At 50.3% G+C, this 25,999-nt stretch overlaps 1 protein-coding gene across 3 annotated transcripts; it reads right to left on the bottom strand.

The window, feature by feature from the left end:
- Nucleotides 1–72: 72 nt before the first annotated feature.
- On the bottom strand, nucleotides 73–22,838 carry ALDH3A2 (aldehyde dehydrogenase 3 family member A2). Of its 3 annotated transcripts, none has more exons than XR_004302654.1 (12): nucleotides 22,753–22,838; nucleotides 22,445–22,606; nucleotides 18,848–19,079; nucleotides 17,544–17,629; nucleotides 16,028–16,236; nucleotides 14,332–14,449; nucleotides 12,601–12,742; nucleotides 10,157–10,323; nucleotides 8,661–8,760; nucleotides 5,251–5,486; nucleotides 4,156–4,273; nucleotides 73–1,767 (listed from the first exon to the last, which is right to left on the bottom strand). XR_004302654.1 is itself a non-coding variant. In XM_032431923.1 (12 exons), exons 2-11 carry the CDS (start codon nucleotides 22,595–22,597, stop codon nucleotides 4,196–4,198), a joined length of 1,467 nt encoding a protein of 488 aa, XP_032287814.1. In that variant the 5' UTR covers nucleotides 22,598–22,606; nucleotides 22,753–22,838; the 3' UTR covers nucleotides 74–1,767; nucleotides 4,156–4,195. The 3 variants fall into 3 exon arrangements, 2 of the variants coding, with proteins under 2 accessions (XP_032287814.1, XP_032287815.1); XM_032431923.1 differs by having other exon boundaries at nucleotides 74–1,767; nucleotides 4,156–4,219; XM_032431924.1 differs by lacking the exon at nucleotides 4,156–4,273 and having other exon boundaries at nucleotides 78–1,767.
- Nucleotides 22,839–25,999: the final 3,161 nt, after the last annotated feature.

Here is a 25,999-nt window from a genome sequence, read left to right on the forward strand (position 1 = left end):
AAAAAAAAAAACCACCCCACAAATGATAGAAAGTAAAGTCTGAGAAAATCTTGGCTAAGAATTTAAGTGAGAAAGCAAGACTTAAAGAAAGTGGATCAATACCACCTGTGATAGATAAAGGCAAAAAATGGATTTACAGTTGGGGGAAAACTTATGGCCGAAGAATGGTCTTCGAGACAACAGGGCATGAGGGGTTCCACGCTAAGAATGTCATTCTTAAACTTCATGCCAGTTTTAGCAAATACAGTGTATTTATTTTCAAGCAGGATATACGAATAGACAAGCCAATAATTTAGTTGAACTAGAAATTAGAATGTACAATATGCTAAATGAAAATTCCACATGGAAATTCTAAGATACTTTATGACCGATTATCCTGATGGACTAGCCTAGTGATGAAGTCTTGACATCTCATCCTGGGATGAAGATCGCACACTCAGACAGCCTTCCTGGAAGAGATTCACACAACCAAGCTGATTACACATTCTCTTGTTGCGCAGAGGCGGGGAGGGTCACCTGCAGGGCAGGGAGGCTGCACTCCACCGGGCTCTATCCCACTGGGTCTCAGGTCTCGGCCGTGCTCAGGAGAGATCCCCTTCCTTTGCCCTCCATCCCCTTCAGCACGGCCACCTGCTATGGCTTTCAGAGTCCTCCTCCAAACGATCCACCCATCAGCCCCCTGAGGCTCTCCAGCTCCCAAGTCCTGAATATCCGAGGCCTCTTGGTCACCACAGGCAATGGCTTTCCGCGTTGGGTCCTGAAGGCTGCACTTATTCAGAAAGGGAGCTCTCTGAAGTGTAGCAAAGTGAAATTTATGTGCATTGTGCTGCAGATATAAGAAACTTAAAGATCTGTCCACTGACTTGAAACTTTAAGATCCTGAGAGAGAATAAGTATTGTTATAAGTCATTTTATTACAGCATAAAAACACACCAGTTAGGTTTTATGAGATGTGGAATCCTACAACTCCTATACAGGAAAAATGACAGAGGATACTTGCGTGAAATTGGCAACTTGTCTTCCCAAACGCCCCGGGACGTACAAGATGATTTGCGTGGTATTAATTGCAGAAGGCATTTCTGGACAGCAGACTGTCCCGAACCAAACACGAGAAAGGGTGGAGAATGGTTGAGAAAGGAGGAAGACCACTGGTCCGATGGTACATCTGACAGGAGGGTTGACTCCTGAAAGTCAATTCCTCGTGTCCCAGTGGATGAGGGACGGGGACCCTCCCCCACCAACCCCATATACAATTCTAGTGCCTCAAACCTCAAGCAGAGCTGGAAAGGTCTAGCCTCACCTCTCTGGATGCAGATGGTTTCAGATAACCCTGGGCTGGGAGGGGCCCCTGACGGCTTCACAGCAAGATGGCGGAAGGCAGCAGGGGTGGGGGCAGGGTCCCCTGTGTCCCATGAACTGGAGTGAAGAAGTCACTCAACAGGTTCGGAGACTCCTTTACATCTCCCAAGGAGTCCACGTTTAGCCTATCATATTCTCCTCCCCTAGACTCAAGCTCTAAGGTCTGGGTGATACAATGTAAAATGGGTTCTCCGAGTGGGGGAGGAAGGCTGGGGTTTGGCTGAGATGGCAGGTTTTATCCCTGAGGAGTGGCAATGACTTTGAGGGTTGATTATGGTGCATTTGCATATTTCCCTACTATTTTGGGTAGGGTTTTAAATCAACTGGTTCATTAGCTATTTAATAGAGGAATAATTCAGTAGAGGCAACCAGGAGGTTGAACAGGATCTTTCTTCAGTAGTATCCAGCCTAGAGAGAGGAGAAAGGGATCCAGGTTACTCTGCTGGTGTAAGACCCCACCCGACCAGCCCTGGAATAGGAACTCCGTACCAGGACTCAACCAAATGCCTCCTATTTTCAGAGACGCGAAATGCGCTGTTTAACAAAAAGGTCCCTGTCTCCCTAAGAAGTTAAGTGCAGTTTGGGCTGAGGATAAAAGACTATGCCCTCCAGTGCAAAGCAACAGTAACGAGACAGGGAATGGTGATGAGGCGGTGTTCGGTCTCGTGTCAATGAGACAACATCAGCGTTGAGCCAGGAATGGAAAATGTTCATTTACTATCCTCCAGTTGTGAGTGGGAGGCTGAAGTCTCGACATGAAATCTGAAAACTCAGAGTTCTAATGGCATACTCAATTCTCGAAGGCCTCATGACATCTCTCAATTGTAACCCTTTATCTTTCTCAACTTTTTAAAACCTGCATCACCTACTATGCTTTCTGTGGCTCATATTACACTTTACTAGAACTTTACTTTGCATAGATGTGTATACACACATACACACACACACACAGATATTTTTTTAAATGCATATAGAAAATTCCTCTCCACTCTGTGATTTTGTCATGCTCCCTTTAAACTGATCATCGCTGCTTTCAATTTCCCATTTAGAAATGTTCCAAGCCCATTCTCGTTCTAGTGAAGTGAATTAATGAAATCACAACCCAGCACATAAAATAACTACTAAGTGCAGAAAGGCCATTTCAGAAAAATGATTGTAGTCCCGATAAAGACTCCTCAAATAAAGGCACAACGTGGGCTCAGAATCACTTCTTTAAAATAAAAGGTGATTTGGGCGCCTGCGTGGCTCAGTTGGTTGGGCAACTGCCTTCGGCTCAGGTCATGATCCCGGGGTCCCAGGATCAAGTTCTGCATCGGGCTCCCTGCTCACCAGGGAGTCTGCTTCTCCCTCTGACCCTCGCCCCTCTCGTGCTCTCTCTCTCAAATAAATAAATAAAATCTTAAAAAAAAAAAAAAATGTGATTTGCTAGAAAGAAGACAAGCTCAGAGACAAGAGCAGAGAAGCAGCAAAGAGGAAAAGAAAACCAAATCCTCGCTGGTCCCACACGGAATCCAAAAAGGTCCGAACCACTAACACATCCGCTCATAGTGAGAACCGAGGTTTCCCCACTGAGAGACCGCGGCTGGTGGCCCCCATTCCATGGATGAGCAGGCCGAGGCCGAAGGGCGGGCTCAGAAAAGGCCTTGCTCAGAGTCGGAATTGGGTTGATCTCGGAGCCAGGGATCAAAGCCACATTTTCCTGTTTCCAAGCTACCTGTTTTAATACACTGCTGCTTCTCCAGCCGTTCACAGGGAAAGGCTTGTCTGCCAAACCCTTTGGGGAGCTCTGGGCAGGCTACCTGGCCTGCCCCAGCCTGTCTGACCCGGCATGCTGCCCCTGTGGGGAGCACCACAGCCTGGCGCTCTGAATTTCCCACGATACTAAGAGGTTCCACCACCAGCAGGAAGGTGCCTCTCAGGCTGGGGACTGTTGTCTGGGGACAAGAGAAGACAGGCAGATACCGACCGGAGACCCAGGCACATCTCAGACCTCGGGGAGATGCGGGGGGAGGAGTTGAAAGCCTCTAAATTACACACGGTGTTTTGATTCACTCCGTTTGCCACCACCAATTCTAAAGTCAAACTTCTTTTTAAACACCCAAACAACTCCAAACAAAACAAAAGAGTGACTAAGAGATTTTTTTTTTAGAAGATGAGTCTCAGGGAGACTGGGTGGCTCAGATGGTTGAGCGTCTGCCTTCGGCTCAGGTCATGATCCTGGGGTCCTGGGATCGAGCCCCACATCAGGTTCCCTGCCTGGCGGGGAGCCTGCTTCCCCCTTTCCCTCTGCCTCTCCCCCTGCTCATGCTGTCTCTCTCTGTATCTCTGTGTCGCAAATGAATAAAACCTTTAAAAAATAATAAATCAATAAATAAAAAAGAAGATGAGTCTCCAATTATAAAGCACAGGGTTCACTGTGTACGTGTACCTATAGATCTGAGCCGGTCAGCTGGTGCGACCTCCAGGGGAGCTAAGCGGACGGGGAGGAGGCAGGAGGAGCACCCGTGACTCTCCTTTTTCTAGAAATGATGTGGGCTTCATCTAGACCCAGCTGGGCCATTACCTCCACACGTTTTGTTTTTTTTTTTTTTAAGATCCCAGCGAGCCACCCTCGCCCTTTTGAAAGTATGGATAAGTTAGGTTTTAGCACTCTGATACCCTGGGCCCAGCTCCAAAATAAATGCCTGGAGATTTTTTTCTGAGAAGCCTCCAGCTACGGGAAAACGAACCACTAAGAGAGAACAGACACCCGACTTGGCCCACTTTATACAGGGATAGAAAACAAGCAGTTCCTACCTCACTCTTAACAGAGCTGGGTCGTGGAATCGGCTGTCCGTCACGGCTTACTGGACAACACGGTCTAAAATGCCAGAAAAATCAACAGGGCCTTTCTCCTCAGCACAGCTTGGTATTTCTGAGAAAACCCAAATGATTTCAAATGCAACTGGTCTCTCCAGTTCCACCAAAGCTATGTGATACCGGCAGACGAGCCAACCCCCTTGCAAACCGTAACTGAAGTGCAGACATGAACAACACAGCTATTTCCAGTAAACGCTAGAACCCGACCTCTCTTCCAAGGTGACAGGTCACGGGCGTTGTCACTACATTGGGTACATCGCCTCGGTTTGGCCAGCCGAGCACCCCAAGAACACAGTGGCCTTGCCCCCACGCCTGTCTTCATTTCCGTCATCTTGGATCTTCTCCATCACCCCCAGGGACACACAGACTGCCCTGGGAAGGCAGGTATCGTGGGCCACTCAGGGAGCCGACGTCTGCAGGAACTCATCACCAAGGACCGAATTTACAGGGCAGTCAACTGTGGTGGAAGAACATTCACGCTTCCCTCGTCACAGTCGCTCCAGCACAGAACTCTCCCCGTCGAGTGCCCTGCCTGCGGATGCCAGGGACACTGGAGCAGCACACCGGAACGGAGACACCCAGTACCACGAGGATCAGACCACTGGACAGCTCGGAACGCCGCAAGCAAGTTCTGCAGGGTTTTAACCTTTGGGGTTTTTTTTTGGTTTGGTTTTTTTTTTTTTTTTTTTAGATTTAGCCCACGAGGGGCTCGATCCCATGGATCCCACGACCCTGAGATCATGGCCTGAGCCACCCAGGCGTCCCGGGGTCTTAAAACTCTTACACCAGAGGTCGGCACGCTCCTTCTGTGATCGTTTAGGCTCTGGGGGCCGCACGACCCCTGTGGCTACGCTAAGTCGGCAGGGGGTCGTGGCTGTTCCCCAGGAAGACGGGGCAGGCTGCGGTCACCGACCCTGCCCTAGACTTGGGAAGTTAACACGAGAGACAGAGTCCATCTCTAAAAGTAGAGAAGCTCCCCTGACGCAAGAGGACCATCGACAGCCCTTCGGGCGGGACCAGAAAGGGACTCACCTTGGCCAGCCCGGCCGCCACCACGCCCAGGAAAGCCAGTAACAGCAGAGCGAGTTTCCCTTTGTTGAAGCGCTTCAGGAGGAAAAATTTTGCCCAATCCACCTTCGACTGGCTGTTGGGAGGATACCTGAGCTTGTTAGCGCCTTCCCTCTTTAAACTTTTCAGCAGGCAGGGACGTTGATGAGAGAAGGTATCGAAAGTGTATTTGCCGTGATAAACCCCCATGCCGCTGGAACCTGGAACAGAGAGGACAGACAAGACACACTCCACTGTAGGTGACACAAGCTGCCTGTCTGTGCGAAGCCCGACGGAGGAAACCCCCAGCACTCCCTGCTGCCCTATCTCACTTCTCAGTGCAAGGGGCTCTTTCAGGAGATTCCTCCCCACCTTCACCAGCAAGGTGATCTCCCTGCCAAACAGGGCACTCTCCAAGGGTCCAGCGAGGACTTGCGGCTCTCCGGGCCAGCGGCTCTCACCGAGACAAGGCCCCTGCTCTGTGTTCTCTAAATCCATTCTCGCCACAATCCCCCTGTATAAAGGCATCAGTGCTCCCGATCCCAGAGAGGGTGAGGGAGCTTGGCAGGGTCAGGAAACCTGCCCAAGGTGCAAAATGCAAAGCCAGAATGTGAATCCAGGTCGGCTGGACTCTTAACTACCGTGTGCTCTTTTCCTGCTGTTCCATGTGGCTTTATCCATAGCCCTCTTCACCCACTTGCTTCCTCTAAGCTCCTAGAGAGCAACAACAGAGGCAGGATGACAGGGTTACCCCGCTGGGTGATAGTAAGCAAGTGGAAATCCCTGCCCTCTTCAAAAGCCAGGCTCCGGGACAGTCTTCTTTATTATGGGTGCTGGGGAGATACGCCGCACAGATGAATGGGGCCAGGAAGGCACTTACTGGTGCTTTACGGGGCTGCTGGTACATCATTTAGGGGACAACTGAAGCTATGGGGAAATTTGGCAATATGCATCAAAAGATACGCATTTTTAAGGAAAAATCCAAACTATATGTCAACACATTAACAGGGTTTATGCCTGGGAGAGTATTACATTTCATCCCTACAGCTGTCTGCAGTGTTGTTGTGGTTGCTCTTTTCCCCAAAAAACCTCTTATCACTTTTAGAAACAGGAGGCAAAAAGCATTTCACTTTAAAAAAAAAAATAGCTCTAAGCCTTTTTAAGACAGCAATGACACTTTGAGACATTCTTCCTCAGGAAAAAATCAGAAATTGCACAAAACTGCTTTAGAATCCTAATACCGAAAAATCTGGAATCACAGAAACCTAAGGCCAGGAATTAAACACAAACAGGCCCCAGCGGTAGGACAGAGCAGTATGCGGTTACTGAAATCATGACACACGACCACGCTGACGTGGGAAAATATCACACTATCCTCTCACACATGGGGTGAAAAACAATCTACAATAGGATACGATTTTGAACAAAATTTGATGTATACGTATGTAAAGAAAAGAATTTTAAGGACGTACACCAGAGCTTATCTTTAAAGAGCGGAGTATGGGTACTCTAAGCTTTTATTCTTCCCTTTTCTTAGGAAGCCTGGACTCCTTCTGCATTTAGCCGGGGGGGAGGTTTTGTTATAAAGAGGAGGATATGGTCGATGATGCTAAACTCTACTAGTCAAACCTAGTCAAGCAAAATAGGGACTGAACACAAGTCACTCGACTTGCACTCAGGAGGCACCAGGACGCCACGTGGAGCAGTGAGAGTCTTTGGTGGGAGCCAGGATCCTGGGGGGCACTGAGGCACAGGAGACTGGAGTCTCACCGAATCCTTTAAGAATCCGGGCAGTGAGGAACAGTAGCCCCCATCCTGTAAGCTCTCATTGCTTTCGTTCACCGCCCCTCCCTCCACAACACGTGCAATCCATCAGCTTGACCCCCCAAAATATCCAGCCCCTTTCCACCAGCTCCCCTGCAACCATGCGAGTCCAAGCCCCCACTAGCTCCAGCCTGGGCCCCCGACTGGCCTCTCACCACATGCCCCTCATGTGTGCCAAGCACAGTGGTGGGTGCTGGCCATCCCCTTACGTCCTAGAATGCGACACAGGGCATGCTGGGAAGCAGGCCATGGTCTCTGGGCCTCATGTGAGCCAGCCCGGATCAGAAACAGGTAGTCCTGTTAAAATGAGCCACTTCATTCCCATAGACTCATTATGCGATCACAGAGGGAGAGTACAGAGCAAGAGCTTTTAAGACAAGGGTTTTCATTGCTTTTTACTCTAAGAATTCCTCCATGTTCGTTATTTGTGATACTTCTAATGAGATATTAGAGAAGCCGACCACCTAGCTCCTGAAGGAAAAATAAGAGTAGAGCCAGTCGTCTGGAGTGTAAAGAGTCAGGCCGGTCACCGCCCAAAGGGAACAGCAGGGACCAGGTTGCGTCCATGGAGCTTCTCCGAATTTCTGTGCATCCTGTCTAGAACACAGGGAGTCTCTTGCTCTCTTCTCAAATCGGGCAATAATTCGTGGAAAGGCTACGCCCCACACAGAGGGCTGGGGGGGCCCTGGGGGTGGACACGGAGGATGACGTCGCCCCACCCTGAGCAGACAGCAAGGGGGCCTCAGAAACCCCGACTGCCAATCAGAGAAAGACAAGTATCATATGACCTCACTGATATGAGGAATTCTTAATCTCAGGAAACAAACTGGGGGTTGCTGGGGTGGTGGGGGGTGGGAGGGATGGGGGGCTGGGTGATAGACACTGGGGAGGGTCTGTGCTATGGTAAGCGCTGTGAAGTGTGCAAGACTGTTGAATCACAGATCTGTACCTCTGAAACAAATAATACATTATATGTTAAAAAAAAAAAAAGAAGAAGAAGAAGAAAGCAGGAGGCGAAGAATGAAGGGGGGAATCGGAGGGGGAGACGAACCATGAGAGACTATGGACTCTGAAAAACAAACTGAGGGTTCTAGAGGGGAGGGGGGTGGGGGGATGGGTTAGCCTGGTGATGGGTATTGAGGAGGGCACGTTCTGCATGGAGCACTGGGTGTTATATGCAAACAATGAAAAAAGAAAAAAAAAAAAGAAACCCCGACTGCCGCCTGCTCTGGGCGTTCTGCACCCGGCATTCGCTACCTCACTTTGAAAAAGACCTTATTTATGAATCTGAGACCTGGCTTTTGTCCCCCCTCCACCCCCCCAAAAAAAATGCCCTCATTCTAAGAGAAGGACAATAACCAAGTAATAACCAATAGATAAGTAAACCAACAAAAGGAACAAAGCCGGTTATAGGCTGTGCCGGGGGCTGCTAAAGACGGGAGGGGGTGACAGGACGGAGTCAGCCCTCGGCCGGGGGGCCTGACAGGGTGGCGGGAAGGCAGCCCCCACCGGGGTGGCCAGGTGATCGGAGCCACCGCGCGGCTTCTGGAACCGGCACCAGGCGCACTCACCCACTCCTCCGAAGGGCAACGAGCTGAGGGTGAAGTGCATGATGACGTCGTTGGCGGTGACGCCGCCGCTGGACGTGCCGTCGATCATCCGTCGGACGAGCTGAGGAAGGGAACGCGGGCTCGGGTGAGTGACGCCCGTGGCGCAGGGAGGGGACGCACGCGGACCGCACGGAGCCACACGCGTCAACCCTCTGCAGCGCTGCGGCACTTGGCCAACGCGATCGTGCCCACGTGCTCGGACCCGTCCCTGGTCCTTCGAGGGGCGCAGCACTGAACTGGTCTGTTCTACGGCCGCGCACCCGCGACGGCCACGGAAGCCTGTGTCCGCGAGGGACAGCGCAGACTACGTCCTGGTTTTCACCCGTCGCTATTTCTCTCCCTCTCCTCTAAGTGACGGCGCGGGACTGACACATACCCTTTGGTGTGTCGGAGCTGCCAAGCACATTAGATCTCAGACTTGGTATTCTATTTGTTTTGAGGACACGGTTGGCCGAAGGCCGGAACAGGCACGAGGACACCTGACTGGTAATGTCATTTCACCTCGCTGCCCACGAGCCCTCGGGAGCTCGAGTCATGAGCGTCACAGTGGACTGTGGTCACTGAAGGTGACCCCGTTGCTGGGCAGCGCGCCCCCTCGGACTTGCACGCTGCCCAGGAGACCTCGGGCTTCCAGGTTCTCGTCCGCATCACCTGTGGTCGTTTAAACTGACCACAGTTAATAACCCATTATTTACGGAGGCCCACGCGTTCGGTGTCACTTTACAGAGCTGTACCTCCAAGAACGGCAGGCTCCAGAAGCTGCGAGTCACCATGGGAGGCTCTCCGCAAAACCTCTGGTGTGTGAACTCCTAGACCTTGACGGGTCCCGCCTCCGTGTGGGTCTCCCCTTTCTCCAGAGGGCTCCTGAGCCCACTTGCCCACCTCAAGGCCACCGTCCCTCAGCAACAGCCGGTCCCCTCATGAGCCGTGCAGCAGGGTGGGGGGGCTGCTCGCCCTGGTGTGATATGGCATCACACACTCACCTGGCTGGCGTGGCCCCATTCACTCTAACAACAAAGGAGCTAGAGAAAGCGAAGTGTGCGATTGCACAACCACGTCCGTGACCGTGCCACAGACCTCAGTCCCACAGAGCCCACCTGAGCGCCGCAAATGCCACTGGGGTAAGAGGGAAGGCTCTCACACAGGAACGCCCTGGGGGTTAATGCCACAGAAGCTTCTAAGGCTGGTATGGAACCCTTCCAATTACAGGGGAGATGACTGCTGGTGCAAAAGTTCGTGACACAGCCCTGAACACTCAGGTCTGACCCCAGGGAGTATGGTAAGGGTGACAGCCATAACCCCAGGGTCTCACTACCCAAGACAGCCATCTGTGAGCAGCGCCTCACTCGGTGGACTCTGTGACTCGACAAAATAGAACATTGTTTGCTTTGTGGCCAAAGAGGAACAGGGTCTGTGATGGTGGCTTATGCCAGGGAGTCATTCTCCGGAGCGTTTACCTTATCGTTGTGAGAAAAGATGTAAAAAGCCAGCGGTTTTTCACGGCTGTTTATGAATTTTATGGCTTCGTCGGCATTCTTCACAGGCACGATGGGAAGAATTGGCCCGAAAATTTCTTCTTGCATCACCTTGGCTTCAGGATCAACGTCAGTAAGGATCGTTGGGGCTGAAAAAGGAAGCAGCGAGGTGAAATCGTGAAGTCAAAGACGGGAATGCCAAGCTCTCATCTTAGGTTCGTTTCGCTGGCTCACCGAACCATCCCCTCGCAGCTCTTGCCCAAGTATTAGCTATTGACAAAAATAAAAATAAAGTCCTGAGTCTGGATGTGGAGGAACCGTGCTCTGTCTCCAAGCTTGTGCATCGGGGGATCCCCATGCAAAGCGAAGGAAAGATACAGACACTTGAGAATATTCCTATCTAACCCTGTTCACAGCCATATTCACATGGACCAGGCGGTTATGTTTCCGTCTGGGGGTGCAGACAGCCCCTCTGTGGATCAAATCAGCACTACTTCTTAACTCGCGTGCTTTCATGCGTAGGATCTCGTTGCCCTTTATTTCAACTCTGTTAGATAGGTTAAGAACGGACTTCAAGGGTCAAGAGTCCCTGAGTTCAGAGGCGCCTGGGTGGCTCAGTCAGTTAAGCATCTGCCTTCGGCTCAGGTCATGGTCCCAGGGTCCTGGGATTGAGCCCCGCATCAGGCTCCCTGCTCAGTGGGAAGCCTGCTTCTCCCTCTCCCACTCCCCCTGCTTGGGCTCTCTCTCTCGCTGTGTCTCTCTGTCAAATAAATAAATAAAAAATCTTTAAAAAAAAGAGTCCCTGAGTTCAGAGTTCCAGCCACTATGGGGAAGGCGCACGAGAAAGGAGGACATCATGGATGCTGACAAAAGCTTTGCAGAGCGTCCAGGCGTCCGTGCCGGGCCAGGCACCAAAGAGCAGCACTCCGAAAGACCCCGTAAACAAGCCGGGTCTTCAACTAAAACAGAAGACACCGCCAATAACAAGTCTGCTCTCTTCCTTTCCGCCGCGTTTCCTACTGGGTCACCCTGGCAACGTGGCAGAAGACGGCTCTCGCCAGCACCCCAAAGGGTGCTGTCTCTGCTGTCACCCCAAAGCCACCGCCTGCTGCTTCCCGGGCTCAGAGAACCGTTCCGTGTGGGTGTCTACTCCCCACGGAGCCGTGCGCTCAGGTAAGCTAACCTGGGCTCCAGGTCGGGGGAGGCTCCTAACTGGGTGAGCTAATTGCAACAGACCTTTCCTCTTGCTGCTGATGGGCCGAGGAGCGGGCAAAGTCAACGGCTGATGGGAAAACAGAAGGATGAAAAATTGGGGGTTTGGAGGCCATTACTGATGAGAGAGAATACATTCTTCCTCACTGTTTTAAGTCCTTTATGGTTTTAGGTTTTTTGAAGTCGGGTTTTTTGGGGATGTGCAGCATCCCATCTGATAAGAGGGGCTAAGTAAAGTCATTTGAGGCAGCTCTTCTGCCAAATAAATGTGTTATACCCCTGTCACCTTAAGTTATTTTAGAACAATGTGTTCGGGGAGCCTGGGTGGCTCAGTCAGTTAAGCGTCTGCCTTCGGCTCAGGTCATGATCCCTGGGTCCTGGGATCAAGTCCCACATCGGGCTCCCTGCTCAGCGGGGTGCCTGCTTCTCCCTAGCCCTTCCCCCTGGCTCGTGCTTTATTCTCTCTCTCAAATAAATAAATAAAATCGTAAAAAAAAAAAAAAAAGAAATAGAACAATGGGTTCAACATGCAACAGGAATACATATTCATGGCAAAGAATAAAAGAACACATAAAGAAAGTAAACAAATAATGTCAAGCCTGATAAATCAAAACATTATTTCCGGGCCGCCTGGGTGGTGGAGCCAACTCTTGGCTTCGGCTCGGGTCGTGACCCCAGGGTCATGAGACAGAGCTCCAATAGGCTCTATGCCCAGGGCAGAGTCTGCTTAAGATTCTCTCTCCCTCTCCCTCTACCCCTCCTGCCCCCCTCCCTCTCTGTAAATAAATAAATAAGTCCTTTAAAAACAAACAAATAAATAAATAAATAAATAAAACAAGAAAACATTCTTTCTGGAACAGTACTGCCACTCACTACTTGTGGAAGAATGATTTCCTCCTTGGGCTGTCCCTCCAGCCAGAAACCAGAAAGACTTACACGAGAGTTCTGTTTTGCTTCTCAGGGTGGTAGGTTACAGGTTGCAGAAAGGAAAAAAACCAAAAAAAACGTGTAAAGGCAAAAATCCAGCGTGACATGGGTGCTGTTATTTATAAAGACATAAAACCATCCGAGTGGTTTTTAAGGCCGCACACCAGAAAACAGTGTGTCGTCGCTTATTAAACATTGTGTATCTAAGAGTTTATTCAGCGACAATAGAGTCAATGAAAACTGTCACGCGGCCCGTGTCCCCAGAGCAAGAGGTGAATTTCCATTACCTATGTAGCGCGTGGCCTCGTCGGTCTCCCCACCAAAAGCGATCTTTTGTCCTTCAAGCAAATTTAGTATCCTCTTAAAATGACGAAGGTTGATGATCCGCTCATAGTCAGGAGATTCTTTTATATTTTCGCCATAAAATTCCTATTTAGAACAGTAGTATTTAATTGCCACAAAAGGCCCCTATTTCAGTGTCTTTAATAACTGCAAAACCCACTTGTCCCCAAAAAGCCATCTGGTTGTAGATCACCGCCCTTCTCCCTCAGGTCGTCTAACAGTGTTTACGCTTTCTGGCAGGCTGAGGATGAGAATTAAAGCAGGTGCACAGACCAGAGGACTCTCTGTGATGTCCGGGGTTTGTATGGATCTCCTGCAGACTGGTCGGCGGCCGTCCTGGAGGTGAATGCTCTCAATTTACTCTCAAGTCAAGAGGAGCGTTGTTCACCACCACCCCCAAGCAACGCCCTCAGGCCTAGGTGCCAAAAATCACCCAGGCAGCTTGCTGACGGGCCCCAACTTCCCGGGCCCCAACTCCGGAGCCACTAACAGTGGTTTTCTAGGCTACTTGCCCCTTAGAATCACCTGGAGACCCCAGACCAACTGAACTGCAGTCTTCGGAAGGTGAGGACTGGAAACTTCCATATACAGTTCCCTGGTAGAACCTCAGTTGAGAACCACTGTCTTAAGGACAGAAATGCCTCAAAGGAAGGCAGAGGGGATCCTATTCCTTTGAAACCAAGTTCATCCCCCTACTCAACTAGGCACGTCTTCTCCAATCTCCAGGGGTTTTCCGTCTCACAGGTACCCTGAAGCCCTGCCACCCCACATTCCTTGAGTCTGGCCAATACCCCTTTCCTGTTCTACTTTTCTGGCCCTATCTTCAGTCCCATCCCTCACGGCCAAGTCCCACATCAAGACCTTCGGCCCCTTGTGCCCAGAGTGACCCCTCCTGGATCCCTGCTTTTCTCTCAACTTCCCGGGACACGCTCTTCATTCTCTGACCATAATGTTACTCCTCGGTGTCCCCAATCCTTCCTTTGAGGCCTCAGTTAGCATCTGCTGAGTGAACCGTGACTGTTCCAGTAATTTCTTCCACCCAGGGGGCTTAATGACCCCCTCCCACCGGTGAGCTCAGTCACACTGGTTCACCCCCTTCTTTCTTCCCAATCCTACATTTCTTCGAGGTTTAGCTCAGGCCACTACCACAGCATTTCTCGATTCCTTCTAGAGAGATCTTTAATTGGAACACCCTGAAAGCCTGATAACCAGGCCGAGAGTATAGTATCCATACTTACTTGATTAACTCACTCCTCCAAACTACTGGCCTTCCTAAGCCCTCTGCACACAAAAGAACCAATACCTGAATCAGCAATGGCCAACAGGCCAAAGGGCCTCTGATTGCATTTCACAGGATTGGCAATATCCTCTAAAAAAAACCATGAAACATAGCTATTTCATTTTTTTTTTTCCGGAGTCTGTGCTACAACTAAATAGTTGTTTCAACACATCAACTAGACAGTTGAAGTGGGTTAAACACCAACCTATCTTGCTCCTAGCAGACATTCTATGAAAGCTGCCCAGAGCATTCTGAATCAGCCCATAAATTAATTCAGCCACATATGCTCCTGGAATTCTCCTGGGGAGGCGGGGGAGGGACCAGGAATGCTGCCCGCACAGCTGATTAGATGCAGAGCTTAACAAAACCAACGGACTCAGATACATTAAGCACAAACCTTCACAGTTTCCTTAATCTTCTGCACAATCTGATTCTGGAGGGACGGTTCACAGAGAACGTAGTCAGGAGCAATGCAGGTTTGGCCACAATTCATGTACTTCCCCCAAGTTATACGCCTGAGGGGGGAAAAACCAGAAAAGCCATAGAATTCGGTCTACTATTCATCTGCTACACCTCTTCTGTTGTTTGACTCTTTTGCAACTAGCAGTATTCATAGATTTACTTAGTAGTCCTTGTACTTATTTTTTTTAAAGATTTTATTTTTTTATTTGAGAGAGAGAGAGAGAGAGCATGAGCAGGAGGAGGGGCAGAGTGAAAGGGACAAGCAGACTCTGCGCTGAGCACAGAGCCCCATGTGGGGCTCGATCCCACGAACCTGAGATCATGACCTGGGCTGAAGTCAAGAGTCGGATGCTTAACTGACCAAGCCACCCAGGTGCCCCTGTAGTCTTTATAAAGAACAAAAATGTTTTAAAAACTCATCTCTTAGGGGCACCTGGGTGGCTCAGTTGGTTAAGCAACTGCCTTCGGCTCAGGTCATGATCCTGGAGTCCCAGGATCGAGTCCCGCATTGGGCTCCCTGCTCAGTGGGGAGTCTGCTTCTCCCTCTGACCCTCCCCCTTCTCATGCTCTATCTCATTCTCTCTCTCAAATAAATAAATAAAATCTTAAAAAAAAAAAAAAAACTCATCTCTTAAATCAGTCGGTTGGGACTCAGGATGCATTTTCCCACCGACACAGTATACTCTAAGGAGCAGAGACGTTCTCGTGCCAGCTCGTGGGAAACAGTACTTTATAAGCAACGAAGCCACTGCCAGTTCTGAGAAAAACAGCAGACTCCCACACCCTCTTTCCTCCCACTCTAGCCAAGGGGACATCCAGATGTCAGGAGTTCCATCCAGACTTCAATTTTCCCGGTTGTGGCTCTAGGTCCTGCTGGCAAGAGGTTCAGCTAAAAAGCAGGAAAGCAGCCAGCCCCCAAGACCACCCTCTTCTCTGGGGAGCCCGTGCCCACTCTGGAAAGCCGCACCTACATATGGATCAAAGCCTGCTTCCTGAACCTTCCCTGAAGGCCTCATGCTCTGGCAACCAGACAACCTGGACACGGCCTACCTGCCTACAAGCCCTCTTTGTGCATCTCTGGAAGGGGAGCGAGAAGCCAGACCACCCCGAGAAGCACAGAGCCAGTCCTGGGTTTTGGCATTTCCGGGGAGCTAAACCTGATCTAGCAGAGAGAGAACCTGAAACCTTTTGTTTTCTGGCTCCCAGCTGCACGATGTTATTCTGAGTGAAAACGAGTAATAACTGATTTTTGTCAACAAAGGAACTCGTTAAGAGGTGAGCATAATACCATTCTGTTGGGAATCTGAAGATTTTATTATGTACACGCGATCCTTTACCTACTGGCCGGATCAGCTACCAGCAGAAGAGTGAAATTTCTTGCTATGTCTGTAACCTTAAGAAAGCACTTTTCTGTATCTCCTAAGGACAACCACGCAATGTCAAGACCCACTGCTCGTTTCTTCTGGCAGAGGCAGCAAGAGACGGTTTGGGAAGGAGTTCCGCTGCCCCTGGGGACATCAACCACCCAAGCGTCCCGATGTCTCTCTGAGCCAGGAGGCCCAGGACCCTGGTGCCGAGAGGACACACCAACCTGTCGGTGTCGGGAAGCCCTCAGATATAAGCAGGCTCACCTGCAGGCAATGTCCAGGTCACAATCCGTGTCGATATAACACGGGCTCTTCCCTCCCAGCTCAAGCGTCACGGGGGTCAGATGCTTGGCGGCGGCTTCCATGACAATCTTCCCAACGGCCGTGTTCCCCGTATAGAGAATGTGGTCAAACCGCTGCTTCAGGAGCTCCGTGGTCTCTTTGATGCCACCGTTAATAACAGCATACAAGTCCTTCAGGAAGGAGAAACAGAAGCACTGACGTCACCACATTAATCCCACCATCTAACGAGCACTTTCTTCGACGTAAACCTGCAGCATTCAGGAACAGTGGGGAAAAGAGGGGGAGCGGCCCCGGGGAGGAGGCAGGAGGGCGCTGACAGAGGACACGTGCAGAACAGAGTCTGCGGGCGTCTGAGACCCCTCCGCCTGCGGTTTCCACACCGAGCTCGGCAGTGAGGACACCCAAGAGAAGAGATCAAATGGCTGGATGGATTCGACTGGGGAGATGCGCGAGATGGGGGCCATGCGAGTGGGAGATTTTGGTGAAGAGTTTGAGATCAGGGAGCAGGGGACAGGTCCCAGCTCCAGCTGAGCGTCTCGAGCTGAACGTTCTCACCCTCCGCAACCGTGCAGGGCTCAGCCCGGGGCCAGGAACGAGCAGAACTCGAGGCAACGGAGGGGAGAGCCCTCGCTCTAGAAGTCAGATCTGGACTCGGTCTGGGCTCCATCACTCACTAGCAGCCCTACTGCACATCTGTGAGCCTCAGGTTCCTTACGCGGGACTGGGGAGAGGTCCCAGTGCTCCGGATGGAGCCCTCAGGTGCCCTGTGCTCTTCCTCACGAACAGCTAGAATGGAAGAGCGCCTCATGCAGCAGCAGCTGAGGAGCAAGGACAGGAAACAGAGAGCAAGGACGGGACACAGAGACAGCTGTTCAAAAGACTCAGAGAGCATGACATAAAAGCGGCCTGGGGGGCCTCATGCTTCCACTCGATCCCCTACTAATTACGAGGCCTCGTTAGTTCTCGCTCACCCCACAGTTCAATTGTCCAACAAACGCTTCAAGTTTTAACTTGCATGTGGGTTAATCTACGGAACGTCTGTGACTGGTCCCCCAACAAGGTCTCAGAGAGGCGGGGTGGGCCTTTCTATCCCCATGGAGACTGAAGAATTTATGGGGTGAGGGGCAAAGCCGGGCCTGCAACCTCCATCTTCTGGTTCCAAATCCTACTCGACCCATGACCTCTCCCTGTCTTCATCACCCTCTTGAGCCGGATAACCACAGCTATTAGGACAATGTAGTTCCGTGGGAGTGACAGTGACAGGACAGCAAGGAGAGCCCACGGTCAGCCTCCAGATTGTTCCAGTAACATGTACAAGTCCAGTCATGACTCGATCCTAAATCCTAAATTAGGACTCCTCCCTACAGCAATTCCATGCAGACAGCCATCCATGACACGCACTAGTAGGAAGATCAGATGTGTGTCCCCCCCCTCCACTAGAAACGGACACACTGAGGGTGGGTCAAGACATTATTACCTGGTCCAAATACTGTGGGAGGAGTTCGGCCAAGATCTTAGCCGTTTTTTCACTTAGTTCAGAAGGTTTGATAATGACAGCATTTCCTAAACAAAGCAAAAAAAGCAGGACAGCATCTTTTAAGACTTGAGTAACTTTAAAACCTACCAGAACGGTGTTCATGGTGGGAATACAGGCTAGGTACTCCTATTACTTCTGCAGCTGTGAATTCTGCTCTTCCTCAACGAGTGTTAAGAGCTTGTCTTTTTTTTTTAAAGATTTTAGTTATTTGAGAGAGAGAGCTCGTGCACACAAGTGGGAGGAGGGGCAGGTGGAGAGGGAGAAGCAGGCTCCCCGCTGAGCAGGGAGCCCAATGCGGGGCTCGATCCCAGGACCCCAAGATCATGACCTGAGCCGAAGGTAGATGCTTCACCGACTGAGCCACCTGGGCACCCCAAGAGCTTGTCGTACTCCCTCAGATTCGAACTCCTTGGTGCCCATTAGCTTCACATCACTGACAATAGGCTCCATCATCCTCCCCTACTCCTATAGCTTTACTCCCACTCTCATCGTTGGACTTTCCTGTTTGCCTTGGAATTACTGGGCGAACAAGCCTTGTCAACATAAAGTTGTTGACTGGGATCCGGCAGAAGTGAGAAAATCTCCCGGTGTCTGCCATAGACCCAAGCTAGCGTTACTCCCACAGCCCACAGCTGGATGAAGAATCTGGTCAGATACGATCAAATGGTTCACCCAAGGCCAGAGTCAGCAACTAAAACCACCCGAGAACATGGATGGCTGACTCCCAACTCCTGGACCCATCAACGCATGACTCTAGACCCTCACAGGTTCATTCTCCGCGTATTTCAAAAAACAGTCACCATGCAAACAAATCTCTGGAGCCCACTTTAAAAATGATAAAATAAAGGGGTGCCTGGCTGGCTCAGTCAACAGAGCGTGTGGTTCCTGATCTCAGGATTATGAGTCTGAACCCCACACTGGGTGTAGAGATTACTTTAAAAGAAAAAAACATTAAAAAAAAAAAAAATTCCTTTCTACATCACAGCTCCTCCCAGCCCAGAGAGACCTAATAATAACCCGTCCCAAAACAACCTTTGGCCGGTTCCACCCCGCAGAACCTGTCTGCTCACCTACCCTGACAGTGGACTTTCACTTTAATGAACTGCTTTGCGCTTACTAAAAATATATATATATATATATACACATATATATATATATATACATGAATGATGATAATACTTTTGCATCCTCGGTACACTGCTGGTGTAAAGCAAGGCAAACCACCACAGCAAATGACCCCAGACCTGCGGCAATGGCTCCGATCAGAGGTTGCATGGTGAGAACAAAGGGGTAGTTCCAAGCTCCAATAATCAGTACGACTCCCAGGGGCTCCGGCTGAACATAGGCCTCGTCCAGCATGGTGAGCAGGTTCTTCTGAGCCGGTTTAGCAGTAACCCATTCAGGAAGATTCTCCAGCACAAGATCAAGTTCGCCAAGAATGGTAATGACTTCGTGACTGTATGCATTGAGTTCACTCTGTTACAAAGAGAGTCACGGTTAACCTTGCACAAGTCTGACACACTCAGCCCTGAACGCCGAAAATCAGGTCAGGTACACATTTATGAGACTAAGCTGGTTTGCTGTGCAGACTCCTTTCACACCCTTCATGCCCTCAGCAAGGCCTTGCGAACTTGGCTCTAAAATAGTCAACCCCTCTAAATCCTTCTTTACTGATCCAGGCCTTTTATTTTTTTTATAAAGATTTTTATTTATTTACTTGTCAGAGAGAGAGAGCGTGCGCACAAGCATGGGGGTGGGGGGGAGGCAGGCAGAGGGAGAAGCAGGCTCCCCACCCAGCAAGAAGCCCGATGCGGGATTTGATCCCAGGATGCTGGGATTATGACCTGAGCTGAAGGCAGATGCTTAACCAACTGAGCCACCCAGGTATCCCAGATCCAAGCCTTTTAGAGTCAGGATTAAACATTACTTCTTTCAGGAAGATTTCCCTGATTAATATTAGCCTGTCTTGATCACACTTCATAAATCATAGCAATTCTGCCTCTGATGTGTATCTTTTTTTTTTTTTAAGATTTTATTTATTTATTTGACAGAGAGAGAATGAGAGAGAGAGCACACGAGAAGGAAGAGGGTCAGAGGGAGAAGCAGACCCCCCGCTGAGCAAGGAGCCCGATGCGGGACTCGATCCCAGGGACCCCAGGATCATGACCTGAGCCGAAGGCAGTCGCTTAACCAACTGAGCCACCCAGGCGCCCTCTGATGTGTATCTTAATGTCTCACCTTTACACACTGATTTGTAACTGTATTCACACTCTATCTGTGTATGTTTTGTTTCCCAAATTCAAATCCCGCAAGGGCAAGGGATTACCGTTTTTCTTTAGTAATCATATATATATACACGTACTCACACGAACATCTGATGTTTATAGAATGACTGATTCATCCTTTTTGAAATCTTAATTATATCACCTTGTTTATTTGGTATCACAGTCTCTCTCTACCAAAAGTGCTAAAAAGGAAAGTTTAGAGTTACCGTTGTTACTATTACTGCTGGTGTTACTACCCCTCAAAATAATCTTTGACTGGGGGAAGTGAGGGAGACTCACAGAACCAGAGCAGGGCCTTGTTACCCCTGGAATAAAGATAAAATGTAAAAACAAGGTGATAACAAAATAGAGAGTAGGGGCGCCTGGGTGGCTCAGTCGTTAAGGGTCTGCCTTCGGCTCAGGTCATGAGCCCGGGGTCCTGGGATCGAGCCCCGCGTCGGGCTCCCTGCTCAGTGGGAAGCCTGCTCCTCCCTCTCCCACTCCCCCTGCTTGTGTTCCCTCTCTCGCTGTGTCTCTCTCTGTCAAATAAATAAATAAAATCTTTTTTAAAAAATTAAAAAAAAAATAGAGAGTAATATACTTACACCCTAAATACTACCCCCCACCTTGCTACTCAAAAAGTCGTTCCAGGTGTTTTTGGGAAGATGGTGGAGTAGGAGGATCCCGAGCTCACCTCCTCCCACGAAGTCTCCAAGGCTCCCACCACATAGAGAGTAACTCTTCTCTGAGAACGACCTAAAGACCCACAGAACACCTCTTCCACAGCTAAAGACATAAAGAAGAAGCTACATGGAGAAGGGCGGGGGGAGCAGAGACATGGTCTAGTCCAAACGCACACCCCCCGGCCCGGGGACCCACAGCCAGCAGTGATCTGATAGGCATGGAGATCCTCCCTGAAGAGGGAGGGGTTCAAGCCCCACATCAGGTGTCCCCACCCTCGGGACCTGCACCGAGGAGCCTCTGTAACTCTGGCTTTGGAAATCGGCGGGGCTTGATGGGGACGGGGTCAGTGACGAACTGGAGGGCTACAAGAAACCAAGACTCTGCTCTTAAGCCGTCTGCACACAAACTCACTCAGCATAGAGGTAGCGGTTTGAAAAGCGCCTGGGCCATATGTGAAGGAGATTTATTGACTAATTTTAGGGTGTGTGCCATATTAAAAACAGAAATACCACACCATCCCACAATTCCACTTCCGAGTATTTATCCAAAGAAAACGAAAACATTAATGAAGGGGCGCCTGGCTGGCTCGGGCGGTGGAGCATGCGGATTCTTGCTCTTGGGGGTATGAGCTCAAGACCCACACTGGGTGTAGAGATTACTCTAAAAAATAAGATCTTAAAAAAAAAAATACACTAATTCAAAAAGACTTATGCATCCCTACGTTCACTGCAGCATTATTGACAATAGCCAAGATACGGAAGCAACCTAAGTGTCTGATAGATGAACAGAAAGAGAAAACGTGGTATATACACACACGTGTATAGATACATACACATGTATATGATGGAATACTACTCAGCCCTAAAAAAGCAAGTAATCTTTTTTTTTTTTTTTTAAAGATTTTATTTATTATTTGACAGAGAGAGACAGCGAGAGAGGGAACACAAGCAGAGGGAGTGGGAGAGGGAGAAGCAGGCTTCCCGCGGAGCAGGGAGCCCGATGCGGGGCTCGATCCCAGGACCCTGGGATCATGACCTGAGCCGAAGGCAGACGCTTAACGACTGAGCCACCCAGGCGCCCCAAAAAAGCAAGTAATCTTGCCATTTGTGACAATATGGGTGGACCCAGAGAAGGGGAAATAAATGAAAAAAGCCATATTGCACACTTACATCGTACACCTGAAACTAATATAATAGTGTATATCAACTATACCTCAATTTTAAAAAATGAAATAATTTTTAAAAAGCGTGGTTTCAGAATAGGCAACATGGTATCACCTGGGAGCTTGTTAGAAACTTCGAATCTCAGATGCCCTCCAAGACCTACTGAACTATAGCTTGCATTTTAACAAGATCCCCAGGTGATTCACTAAGGCATTCCAGTTTGAGGAGCACTGGCCTAAAGCACAGAGTCAGGGAGGAAAATTTCAACGCAGCAACGACAACCCAAAAACCTGTCAACAAAAGAAAACCATAAACCAAAAGGCAAGAAACAGACCTGGAGAAAAACATTTTGCGATACATTAAGCTGACAAATTACCGAAATCCGCAACATACAAAGAACTCTCAGAAATAATAAAAGAAAGGACCGCAAATGCAACAGAAAAACAGGCAGGGATATAAAAGGCAATTCACAAAAGAGAACAGAGGCCAGAAGACACTTGTGTCTTGCTTTCTCTGTTCTCTGCAATTAGAGGCACTGACTAAGCCACGTCAGCGCTTCGGCAAAGTCCAGGGAAACTGGCTTTATCGGTACGGCTGGAGATAACACTCCCACAGTGCTTACGTAATCAAAAATAAATTTAAAAAAAAAATGCAAAAGTTCGGGCGGAATGCGGTCCCCAAGTGGGACGGCGGCAGGCGGGTGTCCCGGCGCCGGCCGCCCCGCGCGTACCTTGCACAGGTCGGCGGCGATGGCCTCCAGGATGTCCTTCTCGCGCTCCTGCACCATCCTTTTCAGGGCCTCGAGCTGCTGCAGCCGGAACCTCAAGGGGCGCGACCGGCCGGACGCGAACGCGTCGCGAACCCGCTGCATTTGGCTCTCCATGGCCTGGTCCTGCCGAGAAAGGGGAGGTCGGGGAGCGCCGCGGCGGCGGGGGTGCGGCGGGCCGGTGGGATGCCCCCGCGGGGGGCGCCGCCTCCCTCTCCGCTGCCCCCCACCTCCCGCCCGGCGACCCCCCCGGCGCGGACCCGGAGCCGCACCTCTCTCGGCCGCCGGCTCGCTCGCTCCGCCGCGTCCTCTGCAACTGCCCGGGGCCGACACTCCCAGCGCCGCCCGGCGGGGCCGGGCTCCACCCGCAGCCGCGCGCCGATTGGCCGGCGCGGGTCACTTGACCTCGGCGGGCCGGCCGCCGCTCCCGGGATCTGGCCGCAGGGTGCGCGCGGCGGGGCAGGGGTGCGCGCGGCGGGCAGGGGTGCGCGCGGCGGGCAGGGGTGCGCGCGGCGGGCCAGGAAGCGCGCCGACCGCTGGAGGAACGCGGCCCACGCGCAGAGACGCCCTCGCGAGGGGATTCCCTTCCCTCCTCCATTTTGGGGCTCTCAGAGGCGGCCCAGTGCACCGAGGCGGGAGGCCCGGCGCCGCCCAAAGCTTGGGGCGCCGTGGGCCGGGCCTCGCCGCGTCGGTGGGCAGTGAGCGCCATGACCCCGCGCGGCCGTGCGGCTCTGGGCCCCCGAGGCCGCCGCCCGCCCCCCCGTCGCTGCCCTGACTGCTTGCAGCGTGCACGGTTTTCCAGAAAGTCCTCCGAGGTTAGTCTGCCGAGGGCAGGAAGCCAGGACCTCATCGAGGGCTGTGCTGGCCGAGTGCGGACGTTAAAAACGCTCTCCCCGGGCTGCCTATCACCCGCTAGCAACCTTCCCGTTTTTCTGTTCCCCTTTGCAGCAGAACTCCTCCAGAGAGGGCACCCACGCCGCTCACATTTGCCTCCCGCTTGCTGTGTGCCAAATGCAACGAGGTCATCCTCAGATCCCGAGGCGGTTGGCCCCACTCATCAATTGCCATCTTCCGGAGCCCCTGTCTTGGCTTGCTTTCCACCCCTCTGCACGCTTCTGGTTTTCTTTTTACCTCCCCGGCGGAGCCCTCTGGGATCTCCTTTGCTGGACCAGCCTTTGGACCACTTCTCTTTTCACAGCCCAGGACTTCCTCATCTAATCCCGTGGGTGGTGGTCAGAGACGGCTTTAAACTCAGTCTCTCGTTCCACCCTTTTCTCCAGACCCCCAAGGACCGTGTTTAACTCCATCCTGTTCATCTCTGTTTGAATGTATTAATGGGCATCTGAAGTTCACTTTAGGTAGAACTTTTCATTTACCCTCATCCACCAAATACAAGGCACACCTCCTCCAGTGTTCCCTACTTCAATAAATGGTATGTCCTTTATCCCGTTTACTCAGGCCAAAGTCCTTGAAATCATCCTTGACTCTTCTCTTTGGCCCTATCTTCAAAAAATATGTTGAATTCCAACCACACGTACCCTAGTCCAAGCCAAATCATTTCACTTGCACGGTCTATAGCACTAGGATCCTACTGCTTTCCCCGCTTCTACTCTTGGATTCTGTGGAGGTTACATATAGGTCATTTCTCATTTCTATACTTGCCCTTGTAGACTACTGTACCGTGGGGGCCCAGAGTGTATAGACTACTTTCCCCAGGTTCTCATGCCGGAGCTTCTACCATTGGGAGGTGTAAGCAGGAAAAAAGAAGGTAGGAGGTGGAGAGTAACCTGCTTGCTTCTGGATTCAGTAGTGTAATAGTTGCTGGCCACTTCTCCGGTGAAAGGGGAGGTAGGATCATTCCTGACTCCAGCAGTTCCATCCTCTGTCCAGGCAACCGTCTGTAGTAAATAGAGGATGACGGTGACAGGCACCAGAACTGATGCAGCTCCCGCGGGTTTCGCCAAGGGTATTTTTAGCAGCCTCTAATCTTTGATACCACTCCATTCTTCCATTTGCTATGTGACTCCTAAAATTCTGCCTGAAATAACTAGAGTGGTTTCTCTTTCCTGGGCTGGACCCTGACTGACACACTTTGCTACAGCCTTTTCTCCAGCCAGCTGTCGTGGGTCCTTGTTTATGCCTGTCTTCCCCATTCGAATGTCTTATAAAGGCAGGGACTTTGTCTTGCGTGTTCACTGTAATATTAGCATCTAGTGTAGAACGTGGCCATTGGTTGGTATTCAATAAAGATTTATTGAAAGAATGAATGAATGATACACTGCTGATTAGTCTCAGTGTCTTGGCACTGTCCACATTTGCGGCTTCCTCAATAGCGTGTAAAAATTGAGGCTTATTTAGAATCTTAGGGAAGGAAGAAGTTGTCATGACCATCAAACTCTTCTCTACTTCTCCCTTGCCTTTTTTTGGCAAAAAGAAAGGGCGGGGGAAGGCAGTTCACGGGCGCCTGGGTGGCTCAGTTGGTTAAGCGACTGACTGCCTTCAGCTCAGGTCATGATCCTGGAGTCCCTGGATCGAGTCCCGCATCGAGTCCTGCATGGGGCTCCCTGCTCGGCAGGGAGTCTGCTTCTCCCTGTGACCCTAACCCCTCTCATGTGCTCTTTCTCGTTCTTTCTCAAATAAATAAATAAAATCTTTAAAAAAAAAAAAAAAGCCAGTCCACATGGAGATACCATGGTTAAAGGGGAGAGTGCAGGCTTCTTACATTCAGGAAAAGCTATAATCTCTAACACACACCAAGTCTTTAAGCCAAGTCCATAACTAGCAGAGATGCCTGTGAATAACAGGCCAGCCATCTAATGTTAATATTTAGACTTGTGGAGCAATGTTTGAATTATCCCAGAGTTCACCACAGAGTATACCCAATTATCTTTTTAATCTGATCTGCGTGGCCATTTTTTAACTCATTATGTAAATCATTATGTAAAGGACCAGCTAATCGAAATGCAAATCTTGCCCAATTAAAAAAAATGTAAATGATGAACATAATTCCAAAGTGAAAATAGAATGGGAATCAGTATCCTCTAAGGCAGGTTAATCTCTAAGCGGCAGGCGGAGAGCTGCTTCAGCTGAGGATAAGGCGCGAGGATTTCTTTAAAAGAATCTATTGTGATTCTAATGGCACAGTCACGGTAAAGAGTTTGACTCTTCACCGATTCTTTTTTTTTTTTTTTTAAAGATTTTATTTATTTATTTGAGAGAGAGAGAATGAGAGACAGAGAGCATGAGAGGGAGGAGGGTCAGAGGGAGAAGCAGACTCCCTGCTCTGCGGGAAGCCTGCTTCTCCCTCTCCCACTCTCCGTGCTTGTGTTCCCTCTCTCGCTGTGTCTCTGTCAAATAAATAAATAAAATCTTTAAAAATAAATTAAAAAAATAAAATCACATCCAAATACTTTCACAGAACAAGGTGATATATGTATGGAACCAGTGAGAGACTGGGGATTCTTTGACCACATTCCCAAGTTGAAACATTCTCCCTTTCAGCCTTTGAATATGATAAAC

Source organism: Phoca vitulina, unplaced genomic scaffold, assembly GCF_004348235.1.
Source record: "Phoca vitulina isolate PV1807 unplaced genomic scaffold, GSC_HSeal_1.0 scaffold47, whole genome shotgun sequence".
NCBI classification, from domain to species: domain Eukaryota; kingdom Metazoa; phylum Chordata; class Mammalia; order Carnivora; family Phocidae; genus Phoca; species Phoca vitulina.